The sequence below is a fragment of the Nomascus leucogenys genome, chromosome 3 (genome assembly GCF_006542625.1).
Source record: "Nomascus leucogenys isolate Asia chromosome 3, Asia_NLE_v1, whole genome shotgun sequence".
In the NCBI taxonomy this organism is placed as follows: Eukaryota; Metazoa; Chordata; class Mammalia; order Primates; family Hylobatidae; genus Nomascus; species Nomascus leucogenys.
Window position 1 is genome coordinate 44,272,872 of NC_044383.1, and position 21,705 is coordinate 44,294,576.

At 42.2% G+C, this 21,705-nt stretch overlaps 1 protein-coding gene and 1 long non-coding RNA gene across 2 annotated transcripts; one reads left to right on the forward strand and one right to left on the reverse strand.

Moving 5' to 3' along the window:
- Window positions 1-6,349: 6,349 nt before the first annotated feature.
- On the forward strand, window positions 6,350-14,360 carry LOC105739193. Its single transcript, XR_004029303.1, has 3 exons — window positions 6,350-6,432; window positions 10,750-10,843; window positions 13,486-14,360. It is a non-coding gene; the product is annotated as an uncharacterized LOC105739193 (long non-coding RNA).
- On the reverse strand, window positions 8,072-21,316 carry IFIT3 (interferon induced protein with tetratricopeptide repeats 3). The gene is made up of 2 exons (XM_030809288.1): window positions 20,933-21,316; window positions 8,072-10,377 (listed from the first exon to the last, which is right to left on the reverse strand). Exons 1-2 carry the CDS (start codon window positions 20,950-20,952, stop codon window positions 8,910-8,912), a joined length of 1,488 nt encoding a protein of 495 aa, XP_030665148.1. The 5' UTR covers window positions 20,953-21,316; the 3' UTR covers window positions 8,072-8,909.
- Window positions 21,317-21,705: the final 389 nt, after the last annotated feature.

Genomic DNA, 21,705 nt, shown 5'->3' on the forward strand with positions numbered 1-21,705 from the left:
AGCGGTGTATTTTGGGGTGGCATTTCCTGACCTTCAGAAGTTTGGTTATTAAATGCAATTGACCCCAGAAAAGGATTACTAATTTCTAGGCTCACTGTATAATTTGGATGAAAGAGGTGGGAGTTTATATTAGCCAATTTTGAAAGTTTTTGAAACAGGATTTCATTCTGGACATAAGATGGAGCAGGGACTCCTTCTTAGTGGCCTGCCAGGACCCCCACGCAAGCATGGAAATAAAGGAAAATCTCAAGTTCCTTCAAGGGAAATTCCAGGCACTACCGGGCCCTGAGAAGTAAGTTTGCAAGCTGATAAGCAAGAAGGTAATAATAGCTTAAAACAACAGCCAAGGAAGTTAGAGTCGGGTGATGTTTGGTTCTCTATAGAAACTAAAAATAGGGTCTTAAGCGTGAGCTGCGGGATTCTCCTTGCGTGGCAACCTGCAACCAAATGCCCTCCTTTCTCTTGTTGCAAAACCCCATTGTGGGTGTTTGGCTTTACTGGGCTGGGCAAGTGGACCCCAGTTTGGTTCAGTAACAGACAATATAAGCATGATACTTCTTTATGCTTAAATTGCATGAAAATGTTTTTGCGTGAAAGTCCTTTTGTCCTTTTTGTATACACTTTTTCCAGTTGAAAGATCTGCGTGAGAATGGGATATAACTGAACAAAAATATATGATTGCTGAATAGGACACTCTGACTTTGTAGCAATGAAAAAAATAGAAACTCAGCCCCCAGGGAGGCATAAAGGAGAGGAAGTCATTAACAATCTTTTTGTTTTTCAGAACTGTTCCTAGAAGCTTTCCCTTCTGTCTGACAGAAATCTTCCCACACTGTCTTTCGAAACTCCTACTTAACACTTTGAATTCAGACTGCTGAGCCTCTGAGCACAACAGACAGCACTGGGGGTGGAGGTGGGGATCCACTCTGGAACTTTCCATCCAGAAAACCTCAGATGTCTTCCTCACTCTTGTGTTTGGAACTGATAGCTTGAAGGCAGTTCCTCTGAAAGCAAGGACTTCATTGAATTTTTTGGACTGGAATGGAAACCTTACAGTGGTAGGCCCCACCATGGAAGGCCACGTGGTGGGGGTTGTTAACCTGTACTGCCTAAGGCATGTCCCACTTGGGCTGCCATGCATGTCCTCTGGGATTGTGCTTTGTGTCTGTGTGTACCTGACTATCATGATACTGTCTCAGCCCAGGAAGGTGATCAAGTCCACTTTACTTTCCTGGCCTGAGTTGTGATGTACCACCAGGTAAAAAGTTTAATATAGACATGTACGGAGGAAGCTATCTGGACTTCTAAGATATACCTTTATAATTAATCAGATTTGTTTAAGCTGGCTAAATTCAGGATCCTTAAAAGAGGATAAATACTGAGTGTATTGGAAAAAACTGGGATCAATACTGACAGAGATCCTACAAATAATAATTTTACTATAAAGCTGCCTTGCTAAGGACTAAGGGGATGGACCATGCAGAGTTAGCATGGCAAGTTTGAGACTGTTATCTTTAGAAAGACTTGCTTGCAAGGTTGGCCCTTGGCTAACATCAGGGAAATTGGATTTTAAGAGTTTTCTAGCTATTCTATAAATGATATGGGTGGCTTACTATGCTAAGACTGTTTATGCAAATGATGGAGTTTATGCTAACACTTGATTTCCTTCTCGAAGTCTGGAATTTTGGTACATGCTAGGCAGAGTGTGTGTACATGATCAGTCCCCAGTAAAACCCTTGGACACACAGTCTAACTGGCTTCACATGTGTTGTCACAATTTGATGCTGGAGGAATTAAGCACAACCTGATGACTCTACCGGCACTCTTGGAAACCTATACCCGATTTTCTTTGGACTTGGCCCCATAAACTTTTTGTCTGTGCTAATTTTGCTCTGTATACTTTTGTTATAAGTCTTAGCTGTGAGTATGACCACATGTTGAATCCTGCTCTCTTTCCGGTGAATCATCAAATCTAGGGGTAGTCTTGGAGACCCTGATGTCAATTTCCGAGAATTCTCTTTAGAAAAAAACAATGCAGCAGGCTACTAGAAGATAACAGCTCCCTCTGGGAGGCCAAAGGAGAGAAAAGACAGGCTAAGCCTGACTGAGTGTGGCTCTTTCTCCAACCTACGCAATTTCCTATGAGGATTTCCCTTTGTAAGACTTTGTTTCCACACAATAGCTGTCCCCAGATTCCTCAGCCATCATGCGCATGGCTGGGGATGTTGCATCATTCTTGGGCATACCTAGGACAATTGTCCATCCCCTGGTGGATCTTGGTTCAGGATTTTGTTGCTGGTATGTTCCACATAAATCAGAAGAAAAGAAGGTACGGGGTCGTCAAAAACTCTTCTGTTTATTACATCAGACTGGAGTCAGTGTCTTTCCCTTTATAATCAAGAGGGAGCTCAGGAGGGTTGTGAAATGATATTTGGCAGGAAATCAAGGAAAGTGAACATTCTAACAGGAACCACCCTGACCTTTGTGCTTTATGAGATGTTCATATAAGGAGACGATGGCAAAGAGAAAATCATTTTATTCATCAAACTCTAGTTGAGCAGAGCTTGTGTTGCAGGGTGAATTATGACATTGTGAACAAAGATCACATTGTGAACAAAGATCACATTGTGATCTTCATTTTGAGGAAGATCCCAGGTTGGATGTTGAACTAGAAAAAGAATATTAGTGGGACAACTGGTAAAATTTGAACAAGACTTGTAGATTAGTTGATTATATGTTGTCAGTGTTGGTTTCCTGTCTTAAAGATTATTCTATGGTTATGTAAGGTATTAACATGATGGGAAGCTGCGTAAAAGGTATATGGGAACTCTGGGCACCATTTTTACAACTTTAAGTCTAAAATCATTTCAAATAAAAAGGGATAAAAAGTCAAATTCTAGGCTGACAATTATTTTCTCTTGGCATTTTGGAACTATTTCCCACTGTGTTTTGGTTGCTATTGAGAAGTCTGAGCTTAACTTAATACCAATTCCTTCACAGATATTTCTTTTGTTTTTTGTTGTTTTAAAAATCTTTCTGCCTCAAAGGCACTTAAAAGATACTACTATGTTTTTAGGTGACATCTGCTTGGGTGATCTTTTGTGGAATTGATGTATTTGAGGATTAGCATTTTTCATTAATTCCAAAAATTTCGGTCATTGTCTCTTCAACTATTGCCTTTCCTCCATTCCCTTTTATTTGTTCTTCTGCAACTCTGATCACATGCATTTTAACTTCCTCACTTTGCTCTCCATGTCCCTGAATATCTCTGTTGATTTTCCATTTCATTGTTTTTCTGTGCTGCATTCTGAGTAGTTTCTTCAAATCTGTCTTCTAAATCAATAAATGCTTTTCAGCTGTGTATAAATTGCTTTTCAACAAATCCTTTGAGTATCTAATTTCTATTATTTTGGTTTCTATATTTCTAAGTTTTGTTTGGTTCTTGTGCAAATATGCCTAATCAAATTTAATACACTATTGTTCCTTTATTTATTTATTTATTTTTTGAGACGGAGTCTCGACCTGTTGCCCAGGCTAGAGTGCAGTGGCATGATCTCAGCTCACTGCAACCTCTGTCTCCTGGGTTCAAGAGATTCTCCTGCCTCAGCCTCCTGAGTAGCTGGGATTACAGGCACCTATCACCACACCTGGCTAAATTTTGTATTTTTAGTGGAGATGGGTTTTCACCACATTGGCCAGGCTGGTCTTGAACTCCTGACCTCAGGCAATCTGCTTACCTTGGCCTCCCAAAGTGCTGGGATTACAGGCGTGAGCCACCGCACCTAGCCTATTCCTTTGTTAAAACTTAATTTTTTCTTTCTTTATCTTGAAATTTACTAAATACATTAATACATTCTTTTTTTTTTTTTGAGACAGAGTTACTCTGTTGCCCAGGCTGGAGTGCAGTGGTGTGATCTCAGCTCACTGCAACCTCTACCTCCCAGGTTTAAGCCATTCTCCTGCCTTAGCCTCCCACGTGGCTGGGATTACAGATGCCCGCCACCATGCCTGGCTAATTTTTGTATTTTTAGTAGAAACCGGGTTCTACCATGTTGGCCAGGCTGGTCTCTAACTCCTGTCCTCAGTGATACAGCTGCCTTGGCCTCCCAAAGTGTAATAAATACATTCTTTTTTATTCTCTATTCAATTGCAATATATGCAGTTTTGTTGCTCTGGCGTATCGTTTGTTATCTGGCAACTTTTGCACATTGTGGCTTATTTATTTGTGTGTATTCTTTGATTTTGTATTATGACCTAATATTCCTTGGAACTTTATCAAACTTGGAAATTCTTTGAGAACTATGTAAAAAGTATTTCCTTTTGAGGGGTGTTTTTATTTGCTTTTGTTAGGTGCATGGGAGCACTACCAAGCCAGAATTGCTTAAAATGAAATTTTCTACCTGAGGTTTTTTTTTTTTCTTGCCACATAGATAGTGAGAATTTCAGCCCGAAACAGTCATGCTTCTCCACTTAAGATTAGAAATTATCAATGACTTTTTTTCCTCCCTGCTTTACTTAGGGCCAAAGCCAAAAACAGGCATGTGTAGCCCCATCATTTAGGTCTGCAAGGAGTTTGTTCTCCAGTTTAACCTCTGAATGGGTCCTGGTTTTATGTGAGTTCTATGATACAATGTACCACGTGCAGGCCCCAGACTTGGTCTTCCATCTCCTTCATAATGTAATGTAGTCCACAAGAAAGTGATGTAGATCACCAACACAAATGAATATATGCTTATTCTGGTGGATTTTCACTTTCCTGTCATTTCTGGACGTCAGGGAATTCCTTACTCTCTTTTAAATGCAGCTGTGCATTTAAACAATATGTTTTGCAGATTTTATAGCATTTTTCATTGTGATACACAGGCTTTTTGTTCTGTGTATATCTGGTCTACCATAATGATTGTAAGGAAACACATTTAATCTTCTGTGAGGTATAATTTATTATTCCCAGGTTTTATATAGGAATATCTCGGGGTCACAGAGGTTAGGCAATTTTTCCCAACACTGTAGAGATACTAAGTGGTGGAGGTGAGGTTGAAATAGGTCTAAACCCAAAGCCAAGTCACTTTCAAAAGATTAATGAAATTTGTCGAATGATACTTGGACTAACTCCTGCCTGAATTAAGCTAGAAATTAATATAAGTTCTTTAATTCAGTTAGGAAGATCCCAAATCAGAAACAAATCATAATAAAAATTGAGATCAGGAAGCTTCCTGAGTGTAGCTCCTCATATCATTGTCCCATACATAAGTACTGCCCCATACGGCAATCGGGAGGCCCCAGGAATGCTTGCTAGGATCAGGCTCAGCTCCTCTAAGTTAGTTGAAAGTTCCCTCCCTACTCAGTGACTGCTCTCATACTTCTTCATTGTAGCTGCTGGCTCTCAGAACATGATGCCCAAAGTATAGCGCCTTGGTGTGCTGAGTACTTTGAACTGAAAGACACTGGAAGGGCCTCCGAAGAAAGATCTCTTTGACCTTCTCCTGCCCTCCTGTCTTTCATGCTTCTTTCTCCCCTAGAGTGAACCATGGAAACTAGAATTCCTCTTCCGCAAGACAATCATAGAAACTAGAAGCCCTCTCCCCAAAGCAAGCCATAAAACTTAGGAAGGTCACTCTCTCCCTTCTCCCTTCTCATTTGAAGACCCTTAATCCAGAGGAATCCTACCCCATAATTGCAAAGAAGAAATGCTACACAGAGTCCAAGAAGAATTTGAACACACTCCCTCCCTCACCGCCAGTCTATTACCATTAGATCATGCTCTTGTCCAAACACATCTCTACAGAGCTGCCCATTCTTCATGGAACCTAAGCACAAAAACGGTTTTCCCTAGATCTTTAGGTCTTCATTTCTGAAGGCTCTCATATCACATAAAACTTTGATTAAGTAAATTTGTTATGCTTTTCTCTTGTTAACTTGTCTTTTGTTATAGGAATGTCAGCCAAGACTCTTACAATGAGTGAGGAGAGGTATTACCTCCTTTTACCCCTACATGCTCTTGGAGTTGATTATCACAGTTTGTAATTTTTCCACCTTCCATTCCTGCTTCTGTGTATTTTGATAAATTTTTTCAGGTCAGTAGACTTCCCATGGCAGAATATTTCCTGCTTCTCACCAGCCCTGAAGCCAGTCCAAGGAAAACAAAAGAATATCATAGTGCTTTGTCATATGACAAGATTACAAAAGCAGCATCCAGTGGCAGAATGCCCAACTGCTCCCGGACACAGCCAATAGCTGACTTCAGTGCTCCCCATCCCTGCTTGTCAGTGATTAGTCTAAATTGTTATCACAAGCTCAGTCTGACCAATGAGTGTGAATGAGAGGCCATTTTGATTGTCAGCTCCTGATTCTGCAGAAAACATGAAACTGAACTGTACAAAGATGCTGATGAGGGGCTGCAGCATGCAATTCACTTCACCAGCAGTCACTAAGGTCTGATCTCTTTTCTAACCACACCTGGAAGATGGGATGCTGGACCCCGGGTATGCATAGAAAATGGGAGTTATTAGGAAAGCAGCTTTGCTTGCTTTAACCCAGGAATTGTATTTCTGGTGTGCTGTTTCCTTTTAGACAATTGCCCTAAAGCTTCTCTTGTTTAAGGAGCAGGAGGATCGGGGAGGTTATTTCTGCTTTCAGCAAAAGTCTTAAAACCAGAGTCTCCTCGTTTGTAAGGAAGCAAGTAGGTCCCTGGACCTGGGCTGGGATATGATTTGTGATCAGCCAGGCAAGAGTTAAGAGTAGAAGTCTGTGCTCTCTGCCCATCTTGTAATATTTTAAGGGTGATCATCTTTGGTATTCTTGAGTGGTATGTCCCATTCCATCTAGGATTTCATTAGAATTATTGTATAAATGATGATAGGCAGAGGACACTTGACATGGGAATGCTGGACCTATTGGATGTTTATTCATTAGCTGCAGTTACCCTCCATTAGCCTTTTTAAATAGAAAGTAAAAATTTAGTTGACATGTAAAAATTGTATATCTTTATGGTGTACAGCATGTTTTAATATATGTATACATTGTGGAATGGCTAAATCAAATTATTTAACATATGCATTACCTCAGCTACTTACCTTTCTTTTTGTAGTGAGAACACAAAATCTACTCTCTCAGCAATTTTCACATATGCAACATATCATTATTAACTATAGTCACCATGATGTACTATGTTAGCCTCTTAATATGGTATAATGCATTGGCAAAACTCAAAATCTAGCAGGTCTGGATCTTTGAGTTTGGAAATGGTCCAAGGTGCATATACTATGTCTGTGAATACCAGAGGGCAACTGTTTGTGGGTTCCTGGTGTAGCATCTATATTCTATATTCAGAGAGATGAACTCCTTTAGGGCCACAGTCTTTCTGCCACTTATGAACCTACAAGCAAGTTTCCAGGTGTTAAATCAGCTAGGGAATCATTTCAGAATTTATTTCAAATATTACATTAATTCTTAGGGGATAAGGAATTTAAAAGGAAAGTGTTCAAATGATCATCTTATACATGTATATACTTTTACCTTTCTGTTTACACCCTTGTGACTAGATATTACATTCGTGAGTGAATTAAAAATGAACTGCAGATGACAGTCTTAAAAGTCCATGGAGACTATTCCCCATGTGTTTAAGAGACCCTTGCTGTCCAGGTCTGACTTTAACCTGAACAAAATGGAGCTCACCATGTCAGATGCTGGCAGTTTGAAAGGGACTGCTGTAGACCTGGATGGATCTCTGCCCTTTTGGCCAACTTCACACTGGTGTCCCTCACACTCTGTCAGGGAGGCATTTGCCCAGATATTCCTGGGCTTACAGCAACCCTGTCAACAGCAGCAGCTGCTAACTGGGCATGGGGCTTAGTTGGGGCTTCTAGGCTGGAAAGACAGTCATAGTTCCTATAATGTAAGGATAGGCTGGCTTCAGGGGGAGGGTGTTCATTCTAAGGGAGGGGCTCAAATGAACATGTCAAGAATAGTGTGGTATGGCTTAGCAATTACCCACTGTTCCTCGTAGGAGAAACTTTGGGAATTAATATTACTGTCATAGTCCCATACACAAACCACACAATTACCTGTATTCTAACAGAGTTGAAATGTTTGGATTTATTGTAGCATTACTATCCAGAATACACATTGATTATAGTATTGCTATCAAGAATACATATAAATACATGGCTGAAGTCATAAGTGAGATAAGAGATATTCCAGGGTTAGTCAAAAGTTAATTTTTGAGGTCCAGAAGTCTGGATGAAAATGAGATGAGACTTCAAATTTTGTTGTTAGGCAGTCACCACTTATAACCCTTGGCAGGAAGGGCAGGAATGAGGGTTATACTGTGAACTGAAGGAAAACTGAGAACTAATCAGCATCGTGTGGGCCTGAAGCATTTATTGCTACCAGTGATTAGTTGTTAAGACATTCTGACTATGTAACTGTAATGAACGATAATGAACATGAGAAAACAACTTTTTTTTTTTTTTTTTTTTTTTGAGACGGAGTCTTGCTCTGTCGCCCAGGCTGGAGTGCAGTGGTGCCATCTCGGCTCACTGCAACCTCTTCCTCCCAGGTTCACACCATTCTCCTGCCTCAGCCTCCTGAGTAGCTGGGACTACAGGTGCCCACCACCATGCCCGGCTAATTTTTTGTATTTTTAATAGAGATGGGGTTTCACTGTGTTAGCCAGGATGGTCTCGAACTCCAGACCTTGTGATCTGCTGACCTTGGCCTCCCAAAGTGCTGGGATTACAGGCATGAGCCACCGCGCCCAGCCAAAAGACAACACTTTAAAAATGTACCTTAGAGCAACATGCAAAGCTTCCCTGCTCAGCAACCCCTGGTTGGGGCCCCCTGTCTTCCTATCCTCCTACCCGTGACAACCACCACTGCAGGCTTCTGATGCTCTGTTTTCCTCCTCTGTCTCAGTTCAGTTGCTCTGAGTTAGAGAGGAGCTCTCTGGGATTGGAGCTGACTGCGCCCTGGCCCATTTCCTCACTGCCATCCTCAAGCTCAGATGCTGACAGGAAAAAACTGCCTATGCCTGAAGGGGCATCCCTTAGTAGGCGGCCCAGTTCCTTCTCATAACATTTGGCTGCTTGCAGCAGATCTCCATTCTGCTTATGAATTAATCCTTGAAGATACCAATAATTTGGTGTATTTTGTGGAAGCAGATTTTCAGATACATTCTGTGGTTGGTCTTTGATCTCTTCCTTGTCAGTTGATTTTTTGCTTATGGACAAACCCTCTAAACCATGTTGCAGAGCAGTGTCTTCAGACTTCCCATTATATTTCTGAAGGTTGCAGTAGCGCTGATGGGATTGTTGCTTCTCAGCATCAGGGACTTCCTTATTGAATGGTGTCTGATAACATTCTGCCTCTAGGAACTCAGCAAGATCAGAGTATGCGTTCAGAGGATTCAGTCCCTTCTCAAGAGCTTTATTTGAATACTCCATAGCATATTGCTTTAGTGTTTCAATCATCTCTTTATTTCCACTAGCTTCAGATTCTCCTGTATTCTGCATTTGTCTTACTTTTGCCTTGTAGCAGCACCCAATCTGGTGATAGAGGTAGCCATTGTTTGGTGTGGATTCCAACACCCGTTGAAACAGTTCAATAGCTTTGTCTAGGTCACCTTTTCTTCTGTAAAATTTGGCTGCACTGCGGAGGACATCTGTTTGGCAAGGAGCCTTTTCCAAGGCTTCTTCAACCAACTGCTCTCCTTCAGCTTCTTTATTCATCTTCTGCAGTTTCAGGCCCAAGAGAACCTTGACATATTGGTTATCAGGACTCAGCTCAATGGCCTGCTTCAAAACATCAGTAGAGAACTGTTTCTCTGGGTTATTATCCAGATGGTACATCGCAATTGCCAGTCCAGAGGAGAATTCTGGGTTGTTGGGCTTTTCTTCCAGAGCCTTCTCAAAACACACCTTTGCCCTTTCATTTCTTCCACACTTCACTTGTGTCCACCCTTCCTCACAGTCAAGTTCAGAACACTCAATACTGTATGGATTTGAAAATTTCTTGCAGGTTTGTTTCACCTTGTCTACATAAATCTGAGCATCTGAGAGTCTGCCCAAGTGATAGTAGACCCAGGCGTAGTTTCCCCAAGTGACTAGACTTCTGATTTCTGCTTGGTCAGCATGTTCTTGCTGGATTAACTCTTCAGCTTGCTGTAAGCATTCCAGGGCTGCCTCGTTGTTACCATCTAGGTGTTTTATGTAGGCCAACAAGTTGTACATTGTAGCTTTGAACTCAGTGTTTAAAAATTCAATCTGGTTACACACTCTATCTTCTAGATCCCTTGAGACACTTTCTTCCTTGAATAAGTTCCAGGTGAAATGGCATTTCAGCTGTGGAAGGATTTTCTCCAGGGAATTCTTGGTGACCTCACTGTGGAGAAAATAAACATGGTCATTGTGATGTACACTGCCAAGCACTGCACCCTGTGATCATTAATTTTATATGTCAATTGAACTGAGCCACAGGATGCCCAGATATTTGGTCCAAAATTATTTCTAGGTGTGTATGTGAGGTTGTTTCTGGAAGACATGAACATGTGAATTGGTGGACTGAGTAGAGCAGATTGCTCTCCCCAGTATGGGTGGGCGTCATCCATTCTGTTGAGGGCCTTAATAGAACAAAAAGGCAGAGGAAGGGAGAATTCTCCCTCTGCCCGACTGCTTGAGCTAGGACATTGGTCTTTTTCTGCCCTTGGACTAGACTTGGACTAGAACTTTCACCATTGGCTTATCTGGTTCTCAGGCTTTTAGACTTGGACTGGGACTACACCATCAACTTTCCTTGGTCTGCAGCTTGCAGACAACAGATTATGGGACTTACCAGTCTCCATAATCAGGTGAGCCAATTCCTCATAATAAATCTCTTTATATATAGATGTTCCTTGACTTATGATGGGGTTATATCCTGATAAACCCATCATAAATGGAAAACATTGTAAATAAAAAGATGCATTTAATACGTCTACTTACCATAGCTTAGCCTAGCTTAAATGTGCTCAGAACCCTTACATTAGCCTACAGTGGGGCAAAGTCACCTAACACGAAGCCTATTTTATACTAAAGTGTTGAGTATCTCATGTAACTTATTGCATACTGTATTGTAAGTGAAAAACAAGAATGGAATTATCACTTTTGTACCATCGCAAGGTTGGAAAAATTGTAAGTTGCTTCCTACATTCACTTTTCTATAGCTACAGTCTGTGCAGACACCCACAAAGCACATCCCTTACACTGTGTAAGCAGATATGCAGGAGGTGAGGTAAGATGGGTAAGAGGATGCAGCTTCAGTGACAGGAAATGAGATCTCTCTCACTCTGCTCAATTACCAAGTCAGGCCAGGAATGGTGACTCATGCCTGTAGTCCTAGCACTTTGGGAGGCCAAGGCGGGTGGATCACTTGAGCCCAGGAGTTCAAGACCAGCTTGGGCAACACGGCGAAAGCCTGTCTCTACTAAAAATACAAAAATTAGCCAGGGATGGTAGTACATGCCTGTAGTCCCCGCTATTCAGGAGGCTGAGACAGGCGGATCACTTGAGCCCAGGAGGCAAAAGTTGTAGTGAGCTGAGATCACACTGTTACACTCCAGCCAGGGTGATAGAGTAGGACCCAGCCTCAAAAAAATAAAAATAAGAATAAAAATTAAAAAATACTAAGTCAGTTCTCATTCCTTGTACATTCTGGGTAAGGTTTGTTTAGCTATCCAGTGACTCTTTATTGGGCTACCTCTTTTTGTCACTTTATTAGGTATTATGGATACTAAGAAAAATAGAGATTATCCCAACCTTCTCTGCCCCCCAGGTGCTTGCAGTTTTGTTAGGAGACATGTAAAGAAATAAAAGCCCAGGTATGTCTGCCAACATGTTATATGATTTAGGTATTTTTCCCTTCATCTTTTCCACCACTTACAAACAGACCCACGGAGGCTCAGCTTGAGTCTGATTGAAGTAGTCTCCCCACCACACAGGCCAGATTCCCAGAGAGAATGAATTTGTTGCAACAAACAAACAAAATGGATACATTTTTGTTTTGTAGTTGGAAGATACAAATAAGGAGGTCACTTGCCTTATTCAGCTGGATAAATTGCAAGAGTTCTCAAAGTGTGTTCCCATTATCTACATTTGCCTGGGGCTTGGGCTGTATGTCCCTCACTCTGAGTTTGTGCTTCTTCCTTCTTACCAGTAGAGTCATGGCACCATAAGATTGGAAAGAACCTCCAGAAATCATTAAACTAAGTGTCCTTATTTTTGGATTTCACAGGCAAGCACAATTTCAGAAAAAAGTTATGAACCAAATAGGGCTGCTAATGTATCTGAAAAGATACCAACCATCTATTCTGACCAATATTTTATTTTAAAAGATAGAAAAGAAAGAATTTTCCTTGCCACTGAAAAAGTAATCTCAGAATAAACAAAATTCTTTAAATTGAATGCATTTGGTTCTACAAGGAGCCACTGACTTTATTTGCAATTTACCATGGACCAGCACTGGTCCCTGCACCGCTACTGCAAGTGCACAGGTCTATTATACTTCCTGTCTCTCTCTTCAGTAATGCTGATCTAAACCATTTTTGACCCAATATGATTGCACAGGAAATGCTTTATAGTGAGAGATGCAGAATCAACTCAAGGGCAATGGGAGTGAGGAGGGAAGTTGCCATCTACATCTGGATAGCCTCTTTATGTGTGTGCCTCGATTTGGGGGCAGTCCTCTTCCTTTTCTTGGTCCCTGTCTAGGGTTCCAGTGTCAGTATCTTCCCTGTCTATTATAGGGTCCTTCCTTCCTTCCTTCCTTCCTTCCTTCCTCCCTTCCTTCCTTCCTTCTTTCCTTCCCTCCCTCCCTTCTTCCCTACCTATTTTCCTTCTTTCCTCCCTTCCTTCCTTTTGTTGCAGAGACAGGGTCTCACTATATTGTCCAGAGTGGTCTCAAACTCCTGGTCTCAAGCAATCCTTCTGCCTCAACATACTAAAGTGTTGGGATTACAGGTGTGAGCCACCACACCTGGCCCTAGGGGTTTTCAATTTGGCTTCACCTGGGGATTCTAACTACCCTGTATGAAGGACTACAAGTCAAAAGTCAAGTTTGCAATTATTTAAAAAATGAATACCAAGAGTAAGTTATAACGATGATAATTGAACAACTCTGCTTATATCTGTTATGCCACTAAATCATAATAAAGTCATGGAAACATGAGTTAACTTTGCTGATGGGTGAATTAGGAAGGTTAGAAGGAGAAAGGGTGAGTCTCAGATCAATAGAATGTATCTGCAGATTTGTAGGTACATATAGGTACCTGAAAATAATAGTTGAACACTCTAGTAATTAATAGAGAGTATCCAGTGGACCTGCAGGATGACAGGTGACGTTGGATGTATTGTTGGATGTATTTGCCTCAATGAAACCAGAAACCACCTTGCAAGTCTGATGATGACACTATCTCTCTCTCTCTCTCTCTTTTTTTTTTTTTTTTTTGGAGGGCAGAGGTCTTTGACATATCAATGCACCAGGGATCTTACCAAACTAAATTTTAAGCACTTATAGCTCAAGATTCTCCCTCTGAGATGAAACATACTTCCACCCTGTCATGTATCAGCTTCAGAAGATATCAATTGCTCAAGAAAGTGTTGGACAAGCAGAAAAGCACACTGAACATTTCTGGACTTGTGAAAGAGCTCTGAATATGGATCTCTCAGGGATATTCCATCCCCACCAATGCTTTACCAATGCCAGAGCTGGCCAGGCTGAGACATTTAATGATAACATGGAACAATTTATTCAGGAAGATAGCCAACTACTCATGTGGCTTTATGATTATAAAACCCACTGAAAATTGGGTCCCTTGATTCTCTTGATTTTTCCTAAGCCTTACTCCCTAAAGTCTCCAATTTGATGAGGTATTTGATACCTGATCTCTCCTTGAAGTAAAATTTGGAGCAAAATATATTGGACTGGAAGGCCTAAGACCTCGATAAGAAGAAACATGAACCCCAGAGCCAGAGGTCAGGAGGTTTTCATTATAATACTATTGCCCTCTTAAAACAAATACTCCAATTGCCAAGGTTTCCTCACTTAATAATTTATCTCATATGCGTTTTTGAAAGTTACTCTGAATACTTCTTATATGTATAAATAACTTAGTTAACAGTAATTAAGGCAGATATTTAAAGAAATACAAGCAGGCAGGTGGGATGATGAGTACCGTCACTTGATAAAGAACAGCTAGGTGGCCGGGTGCGGTGGCTCATGCCTGTAATCCCAGCATTTTGGGAGGCTGAGGTGGGTGGATCATGAGGTCAAGAGTTCGAGACCAGCCTGGCCAACATGATGAAACCCCGTCTTTACTAAAAATACAAAAATTAGCCAGGCATGGTGGCAGGCGCCTGTAATTCCAGCTACTTGGGAAGCCGAGGCAGGAGAATTGCTTGAAACCGGAAGGTGGAGGTTGCAGTGAGCCGAGATCGGGCCACTGCACTCCAGCCTGGGCGAAAGAGCAAAACTCCATCTCAAAAAAAAAAAAAAAAAAAAAGAATAAAAAGAAAAAGAAGGAAAAAAAGAATAGCTAGGTTCAGGTGAAATGTGGGGAGTAGAATTCCAGTCCTACCTGGATGGTCTGCATCTAGTAGAAGACCTTAGGGAAATAGGATTCCCTCAGGTCCAGAAAGAGATTTCCCATGACCTCGGATTGCAGACATAAGATTTCGCTTACTAAAGCAGTTAAAGCTAGTGCTGCTAGTCCTTAGGGAATCCCCAGAATCAACATAGTTACAGTCTCTCACCTAACCCAGATCATGACCACCTGTCTTGCCCACAGACTCCAGGGTAGATACCACATCTCTTTCCCAGTCAAAGCCATTACTAGAGTAGAATCTTGAAATTTTCAGAAAGTGGCCTTCTTGAAGTGGTAAGAGTGGGGATTTCCCCACTCTATGTGCAGCTTGTCCCCAACATGTGCTGGTTATGCTCCAACTGACTACGTGAAGGAACTGGCAGACCTATGCTCAGTTGGTTGGTCAGAACAGGCCCAATCCAAGGAGTCCATCACTTCAGAAAGCGAGTGAAGGTACTCTCCAGAGCTGGACTTCTCAACCTTTAATGTACATATGGACGCAAACACCTGGAGATCTTTTTAAAATGCAGATCTGGATTCAGATAAGCTGGGATGTTACCTTTCTTACAACCTCCTGGGGGATCTCAAATTCAGACCACACTGTGAGCAGCAAGGCTCTTGGAAGACTTCCCTTTTTGGCAGTGATTTCCAATCACCAGTTTCACATACTTAAATTACCCCCTAAACAGTCAATCTTTGCTTTATTTTTATTTTATTTTTGTTTTTTTGTAGGTCTCACTTTGTTGCCAATTCTGGTCTTGAGCCCCTGGACTCAAGCAATCCTCCTGCCTCAGCCTCCCAAAGTGCTGGGATTACAGGCTTAGCCACTGTTCCCATGCACAAGCTTTGCTTTATTTCAACATTCTTCCCACCCCTCCCCCCTCCTGCCTGTTGGGGTTTCCTCCTTCACATTTACATACATACAATGCAGGAAGCCTTGTATGCATTTAAGGAAGAGAGGATTTGGAGATGGACATTTCTTCTGTAAGCCATTCAGTGTGCCTATGAAGTACTTGTGGTCCTCTTTAAATATATGTTTGTTTCTGGACCTTATTTCTGTTTTACTCAATCAGGATTTCAGAATGCAGGACCTAGAAATTTGCATTCTATTAGAAGACTCAGGTTGATACGATTCAGGCCACTCGCAGAACATGGCTTGAGAGACTGCAAGCAACACTTTCTCCCTGTTCATTGATCACGTGGGAGGCTTAGCAGGTCACTAGACCTGCTAGAGGACAATTCAGGTAGACATATCCCCCAGTTATGAAAAAGTGCATTTCAAGGTAAAAAGTGACCTCAACATAAATTGGAATTTTGCAGTGCTGAATTAATTATTGACACATTTGCTGAGAAGCAAGCATGGTTTAAAAATAACCACAGTCACAACAAAACCCACAAACCTCTGACTTAGGCTTTCTAAATATAAGAAACAAAAGATGAACCAGGACCTCCAGTAACTTCCCTCCAGGTCCCAGCTTTCACTGACCTGATTTTACCTGAAAGGATCTGAGCATGGGCTCTCTATGATCTCTCAATATGCCCCGTCCCTTCCCAGCTCCCAGCTCCCAGTTCCCGGTGTCCTTTGGCTGCCTAACTCTATACATCACAAAAAGCTACAGAAATAAAAATGCATGAATTGGTAAGACAGATTTATGCTTGAATTAGATAAATGCATATTTCATCTCTAAGCAAACACTGAAATAGCATAAGTCAGGAAGTTGTACATAAGAAATTCTGTTTCCTATCAGAGAAGCAGGGACTATTTACCTCATGATGGCTGTTTCCCTACAATTCTGAAAAGCTGGGATCCCGTTTGATTTTATTTTCAGCTTATTGATTCCAAGCAAATGCTGAAGAGGTTTCCACCCAGGGTGCTGTTAGGTCTGTGCGTTTATGAAAGGGGAAAGGAAAGTGAAACTAATGGAACCCTATGAAGATCCCTCTTGAGGGGAAACTGAAACAGAATCTGTGAGAACTGAGCTCACTCATGCCAGGAACATGTTCCAGACAGATTTGGAAAACTGTGGTTTGAAAGTTGTAAAAAGGCACTGTAAAAAGAAAATAAAATTTTGGAAGCTTCCAAATGTGTTATGTCAAGAGGCAAAGTTAAGCCCTGAAAACCGACTCACATAATGTGACTGTTTTTTTTCTCAGGTGCATGACTGTTGCTCTCTGACCTGTGTGGTGAGAAGTTACATGTTAACCAGACTCCCTAGTCTCACTGCAATTTCTGCCTCTCGGGCTCAAGTGATTGTCCTGCCTCAGCCTCCTGAGTAGCTGAGATTACAGGCATGCACCACCGTGCCTGGATAATTTTTGTATTTTTAGTAGAGGTGGGGTTTCACCATGTTGGTCAGGCTGGTCTCGAACTCCTGACCTCATGATCTGCCCGCCTTGGCCTCCCAAAGTGCTGGGATTATAGCCGTGCGCCACCGTGCCCGGCCTCAGACAACCTAGTCTTTATTAAAACGTAGACCTCGTGTTATGGAAATAGAGACCCTTTTGATTGTTACTTTTTTTTTTTTTTTTTTTTGAGATGGGATCTCACTCTGTCATCCAGGCTGGAGTGCAGTAGCACGATCTCAGCTTACTGCAACCTCTGCCTCCCAGGCTTAAGCGATCCTCCCACCTCAGCCTCTCCAGTCGATAAGACTATAGGCACATGCCACCACGCCTGGCTGATTTTTGTATTTTTAGTAGAGACGGGGTCTCACTATGTTGCCCAGGCTGGTCTCCAACTCCTGAGCTCAAGCATCTGCCCTCCTTGGCCTCCCAAAGTGTTGGGCTTATGGGCGTGAGCCACTGCGGCCAGCCATGTTACCTCTTTACAAAAGAATATTAAGCAATTCCCTTGGACTGTAATCAATAGTAGCCAATCAAATTGTATATCTGTATGTTAGCCTCTATATGGAAAATGTTGGCCAGGCACGGTGGCTGACGCTTGTAATCCCAGCACTTTGGGGGGCCAAGGTGGGTGCATCACTTAAGGTCAGGAGTTCAAGACCAGCCTGACCAACATGGCAAAACCCCACGGCTACTAAAATACAAAAAAATTAACCAGGCGTAGTGGCGTGCTCCTCTAGTCCCAACTACTTGGGAGGCTGGGTGGGAGAATCCCTTGAGCCCAGGAGTCTGAGGCTGCAGTGAGCCATGATCGGGCCACTGCACTCCAGCCTGGGTGACAGAGTGAGACTCTGTCTCAAAAACAACAACAACAGCAACAACAAAAACAACAACAACAAGAGAAGCTGTCATTCTGTTCAACACCTCTGTCTTTGCCTATGTAAACAGTCCTCATTTTTCTCTACTCTGGAAGTACTGTTCACCATTCTTGGGTGTAGCTCTACTCCTGGGACTGCTGCCCTCAACTTTTCGCTTGAATAAACTCTTTTAACTGGATCCTCAGCCTTCTGATTATTGTATGTTGACAGTACTGATTATGCGGTCCTACTCCCAGAGATTCTGGTGCAGTGAATCTGATGTGAGCTTAGAAACCTGTGTTTTCACAAGCGCCTTGGAAATTCAGTGCAGGAGTTCCTGTACCACATTTGGAGAAGTGCTGTCACAGAGGTATTTTAAAAAGCAGTTTTCTCCTTTATTTGTGGAGCTAATGTGGTGAATTAAGCAGCATTATCAGACAATCTTGAGTGAAGGGAAGAAAACCACAGGACACCTGGATTTCAGTGACTTCTTTGCTTAGTTCTGGGATATTTCTTGAGTCACATCACTGAGCCTCATTCCCTTATCCTTAAAATGCCCTGGGATGAATTTCCTTTTTCCCTTCATCCAAATGATAGAAAATTATGCCCTGGGGAGAACCACTTTCACCCTTCTCCAAGATCTGGGTTCAGTTCTTGTGGCTTTGGCCACTCTAGGGGTGGGTAACCATCAAAGACTGGCCCTCACTCTCCAGATAGGAAGCCCATCCCTGGCCCCTCTCTAAAGTGAGTGTAGTTGAAAGCATTAAGATCTTTCACCTTTTTGGCTCTTGGGCGTAGAGTCAGATGATCAGCAGTAGAGTTTGGTGCCTCCATTAATGACTCTGCTCTGACACCTGCTCTCTATCTGATGTCTTGGGCAAGTAATTTGCCCTTCTAAGCCCCATTTTGGTCATCTAGAAAATGAGGCTAATAATAGAAATAATAGCTCTTACTTCCTAGGACTGTTGGAAGGGTGAGATGAGGTCATGCGTAAAACGTGTTTAACACAGTGCCCACTTGTCAGGCCTCTGAGCCCAAGCTAAGCCATCATATCCCCGTGACCTGCACGTACACATCCAGATGGCCAGTTCCTGCCTTAACTGATGACATTCCACCACAAAGGAAGTGAAAATGGCCTGTTCCTGCCTTAACTGATGACATTGTCTTGTGAAATTCCTTCTCCTGGCTCATCCTGGCTCAAAAGCTCCCATACTGAGCACCTTGTGACCCCCACACCTGCCCGCCAGAGAACAACCCCCCTTTGACTGTAATTTTCCTTTACCTACCCAAATCTTATAAAACGGCCCCACCCCTATCTCCCTTCCCTGACTCTCTTTTCGGACTCAGCCCGCCTGTACCCAGGTGAAATAAACAGCCTTGTTGCTCACACACAGCCTGTTTGGTGGTCTCTTCACATGGACATGCATGAAACCACTAACTACAGAGTACAAAGAAATGTTACCACCATGATTGCTGGTATTAATATATTTGTGTTATAATTTTAAGTGAATTTATGAGTGTGTAAAGGGGGCAACAGAGTTCCTCAGTGGATGGGGCAGAGTAGGATGCCCATCAGCTGGCATGTGCCAGTGAGTTCTCCAGGTGATTTTCCCATTTGGAAATGTTTAGCACAGCTGGGGAGGAGCAGCCCAACCTCTTCCTGTTCCTATAGCCTCTGGAAATAGGAGCACTTTGATGTGAACCTGAGTCCAGCATAGTTCAGAGAGCCCCCCTCAGACCTCCTCAGGTCAGTGGCTATAGACACACCTAAAGACAGGACTCTGTAAAACCTTTCCTGCAAGCTGGCTACTAAGATGCTGGGTAGTGCCTGCCTTTCTGGTCAATCCCACTCACACAGACACAATTAACATCACTCTTGACCAGGAACTTATTCTATATAAAAGGGTTAGCCTGAGGTATTTGGCAGTGAATTCCTCTTACCCATCTCATCCCCAAACATGACACTGCAGAGCATCTTCAAGTCCTTGGGGCAGAGTAAGGTAGGGAATCCAATTTTCCTTTTCTGCCCTGCTGAATTGTCGATGGGGTCTTCCCTCCCTGGCAATCACCTCCTCACTCCTTCCCTAGAGATGCTTGGTGGGAAGGGCATCCTTTTCTCTTAGTTCTCCCTGACGTGCTATCCCCTGAAGAACTCCAGGAGGTCAATATATATATTTAAAAACCAAGTTTACTGAGATTATACTTTATATACAATAAGATGCACCCGTTTTCAGTGTATAGTCTGATGAGTTTTGGCAAATGTTTATGCTTATATAGCCACCATCACTACCTCCCTATAGACTATTCCTATGATTCCAAAAGATTCTTTTGGGAGCCTTCCTACTCAATCCCCACCATCTCCAGGCAACCACTGATCTGCTTCCCATCATTAGAGATTAGACTAGTTTTAGATAATAGATTAGGTCATTACACTTTTGACGAGAAATTCTTTTCTGCTGCTGATCAGCATTCACTACATCAATAAAAATAAATGCTAAGCTTTGGGTTTGTTTTTATATAAGAAATGACAAAAATGCCCATTTGTAAGAATTGTTTCTTCCACTTCCCACCTTAAAGTAATGCAACGTTTCAGGGCAAAATTGCCCTCTTCATGAGTGGGTTTGCAGTACTGATTATGTCTTTCACAATATCTGTTGAAAGTAAATTCCTCCTTTTAAAATTACAAGAAAAAAAGCCTGTGACTTAATCTTTTCAAACAAAATGACAATAACAGAAAAGCCCAAAAGAGTAATTCCCTTAGGTCTACCCTTGAATCAGCCAAGTATGTGGCTGAGTGAAATACACTGCTCCTGCCAAGCCTTCCTCTCATCGCAGTAAATAGCTGCACACAGGCAGGAAACATGAGCTGATGCATTCCCCACTCTGCCTCCCCCGTATACAGTTCTGTAGGGAACAGTTCCAGAAACTTAAGGAGCCTGTGTGTACACCAAAAAAAGCCACAGGGAAAACCCCTCAAACATCTTATAAATGCTCAGACTAATAAAGACATATTGAATCTATAAACATCAGGACAATTCAGGAACGTGCCTGCACAGTAAGAAACTCAACTTACAATTTGCACTCAAAAACAAGCATGATTATGCATTCTTATTTCACTGACCTCATGACTGCCCTCTGCATCTCTGCTGTTCGAAAAGCTGGTGACCAGGCTGATTTGTTCTTCAGAAGTCTTCCTGGCTGCCTCAAGTAAATACTGAAGGAACTATATAAAGGGGTGGGAGAGTAGGGCACGCATCAGCTGATGTTTTCTCCGTTTTTGAGTAATTGCTTTTAGGGGAAGGAAAAGGAAACTGGAAAGTGAAACCAATTTAAAATCGTCAGGAGGAGGAAAATGAAACCTAACAGCTTGAGATCTGCAATGGCTGAGCCAGAGTACATTATTCAAAACTGTGACTAAAATTTGTTTGAGAAAATGTGGAAGCATTCCTAAGGTAAACCAAAAAATTAAATTCTAAGGCCATACTCACCAACCATGTGACTGGTCCCCTGCTTTTGGCCAAGGGCATTCCAAAGTTAACCTGAAAACTGATGGGAAGGGGAAGCTGGATATGCCTCATTACATTTTTTTCCTTTTGGAATTTCTAATAGAACACACTCTTTTTTTTTTTTTTTTTTTTTTTTTTGAGACAGAGTCTTACTCTGTTGCCCAGGCTGGAATGCAGTGGCATGATCACAGCTCACTGCCACCTCTGCCTCCTGGGTTCAAGTGATTCTCTTGCCTCAGCCTCCCGAGTAGCTGGGATTACAGGCACCCACCACCATGCCTGGCTAATATTTGTATTTTTAGTAGAGACAAGGTTTCGCCATGTTGGTCAGACTGGTCTTGAACTCCTGATCTCAGGTGATCCACCCACCTATTCAACAGAGTACTGC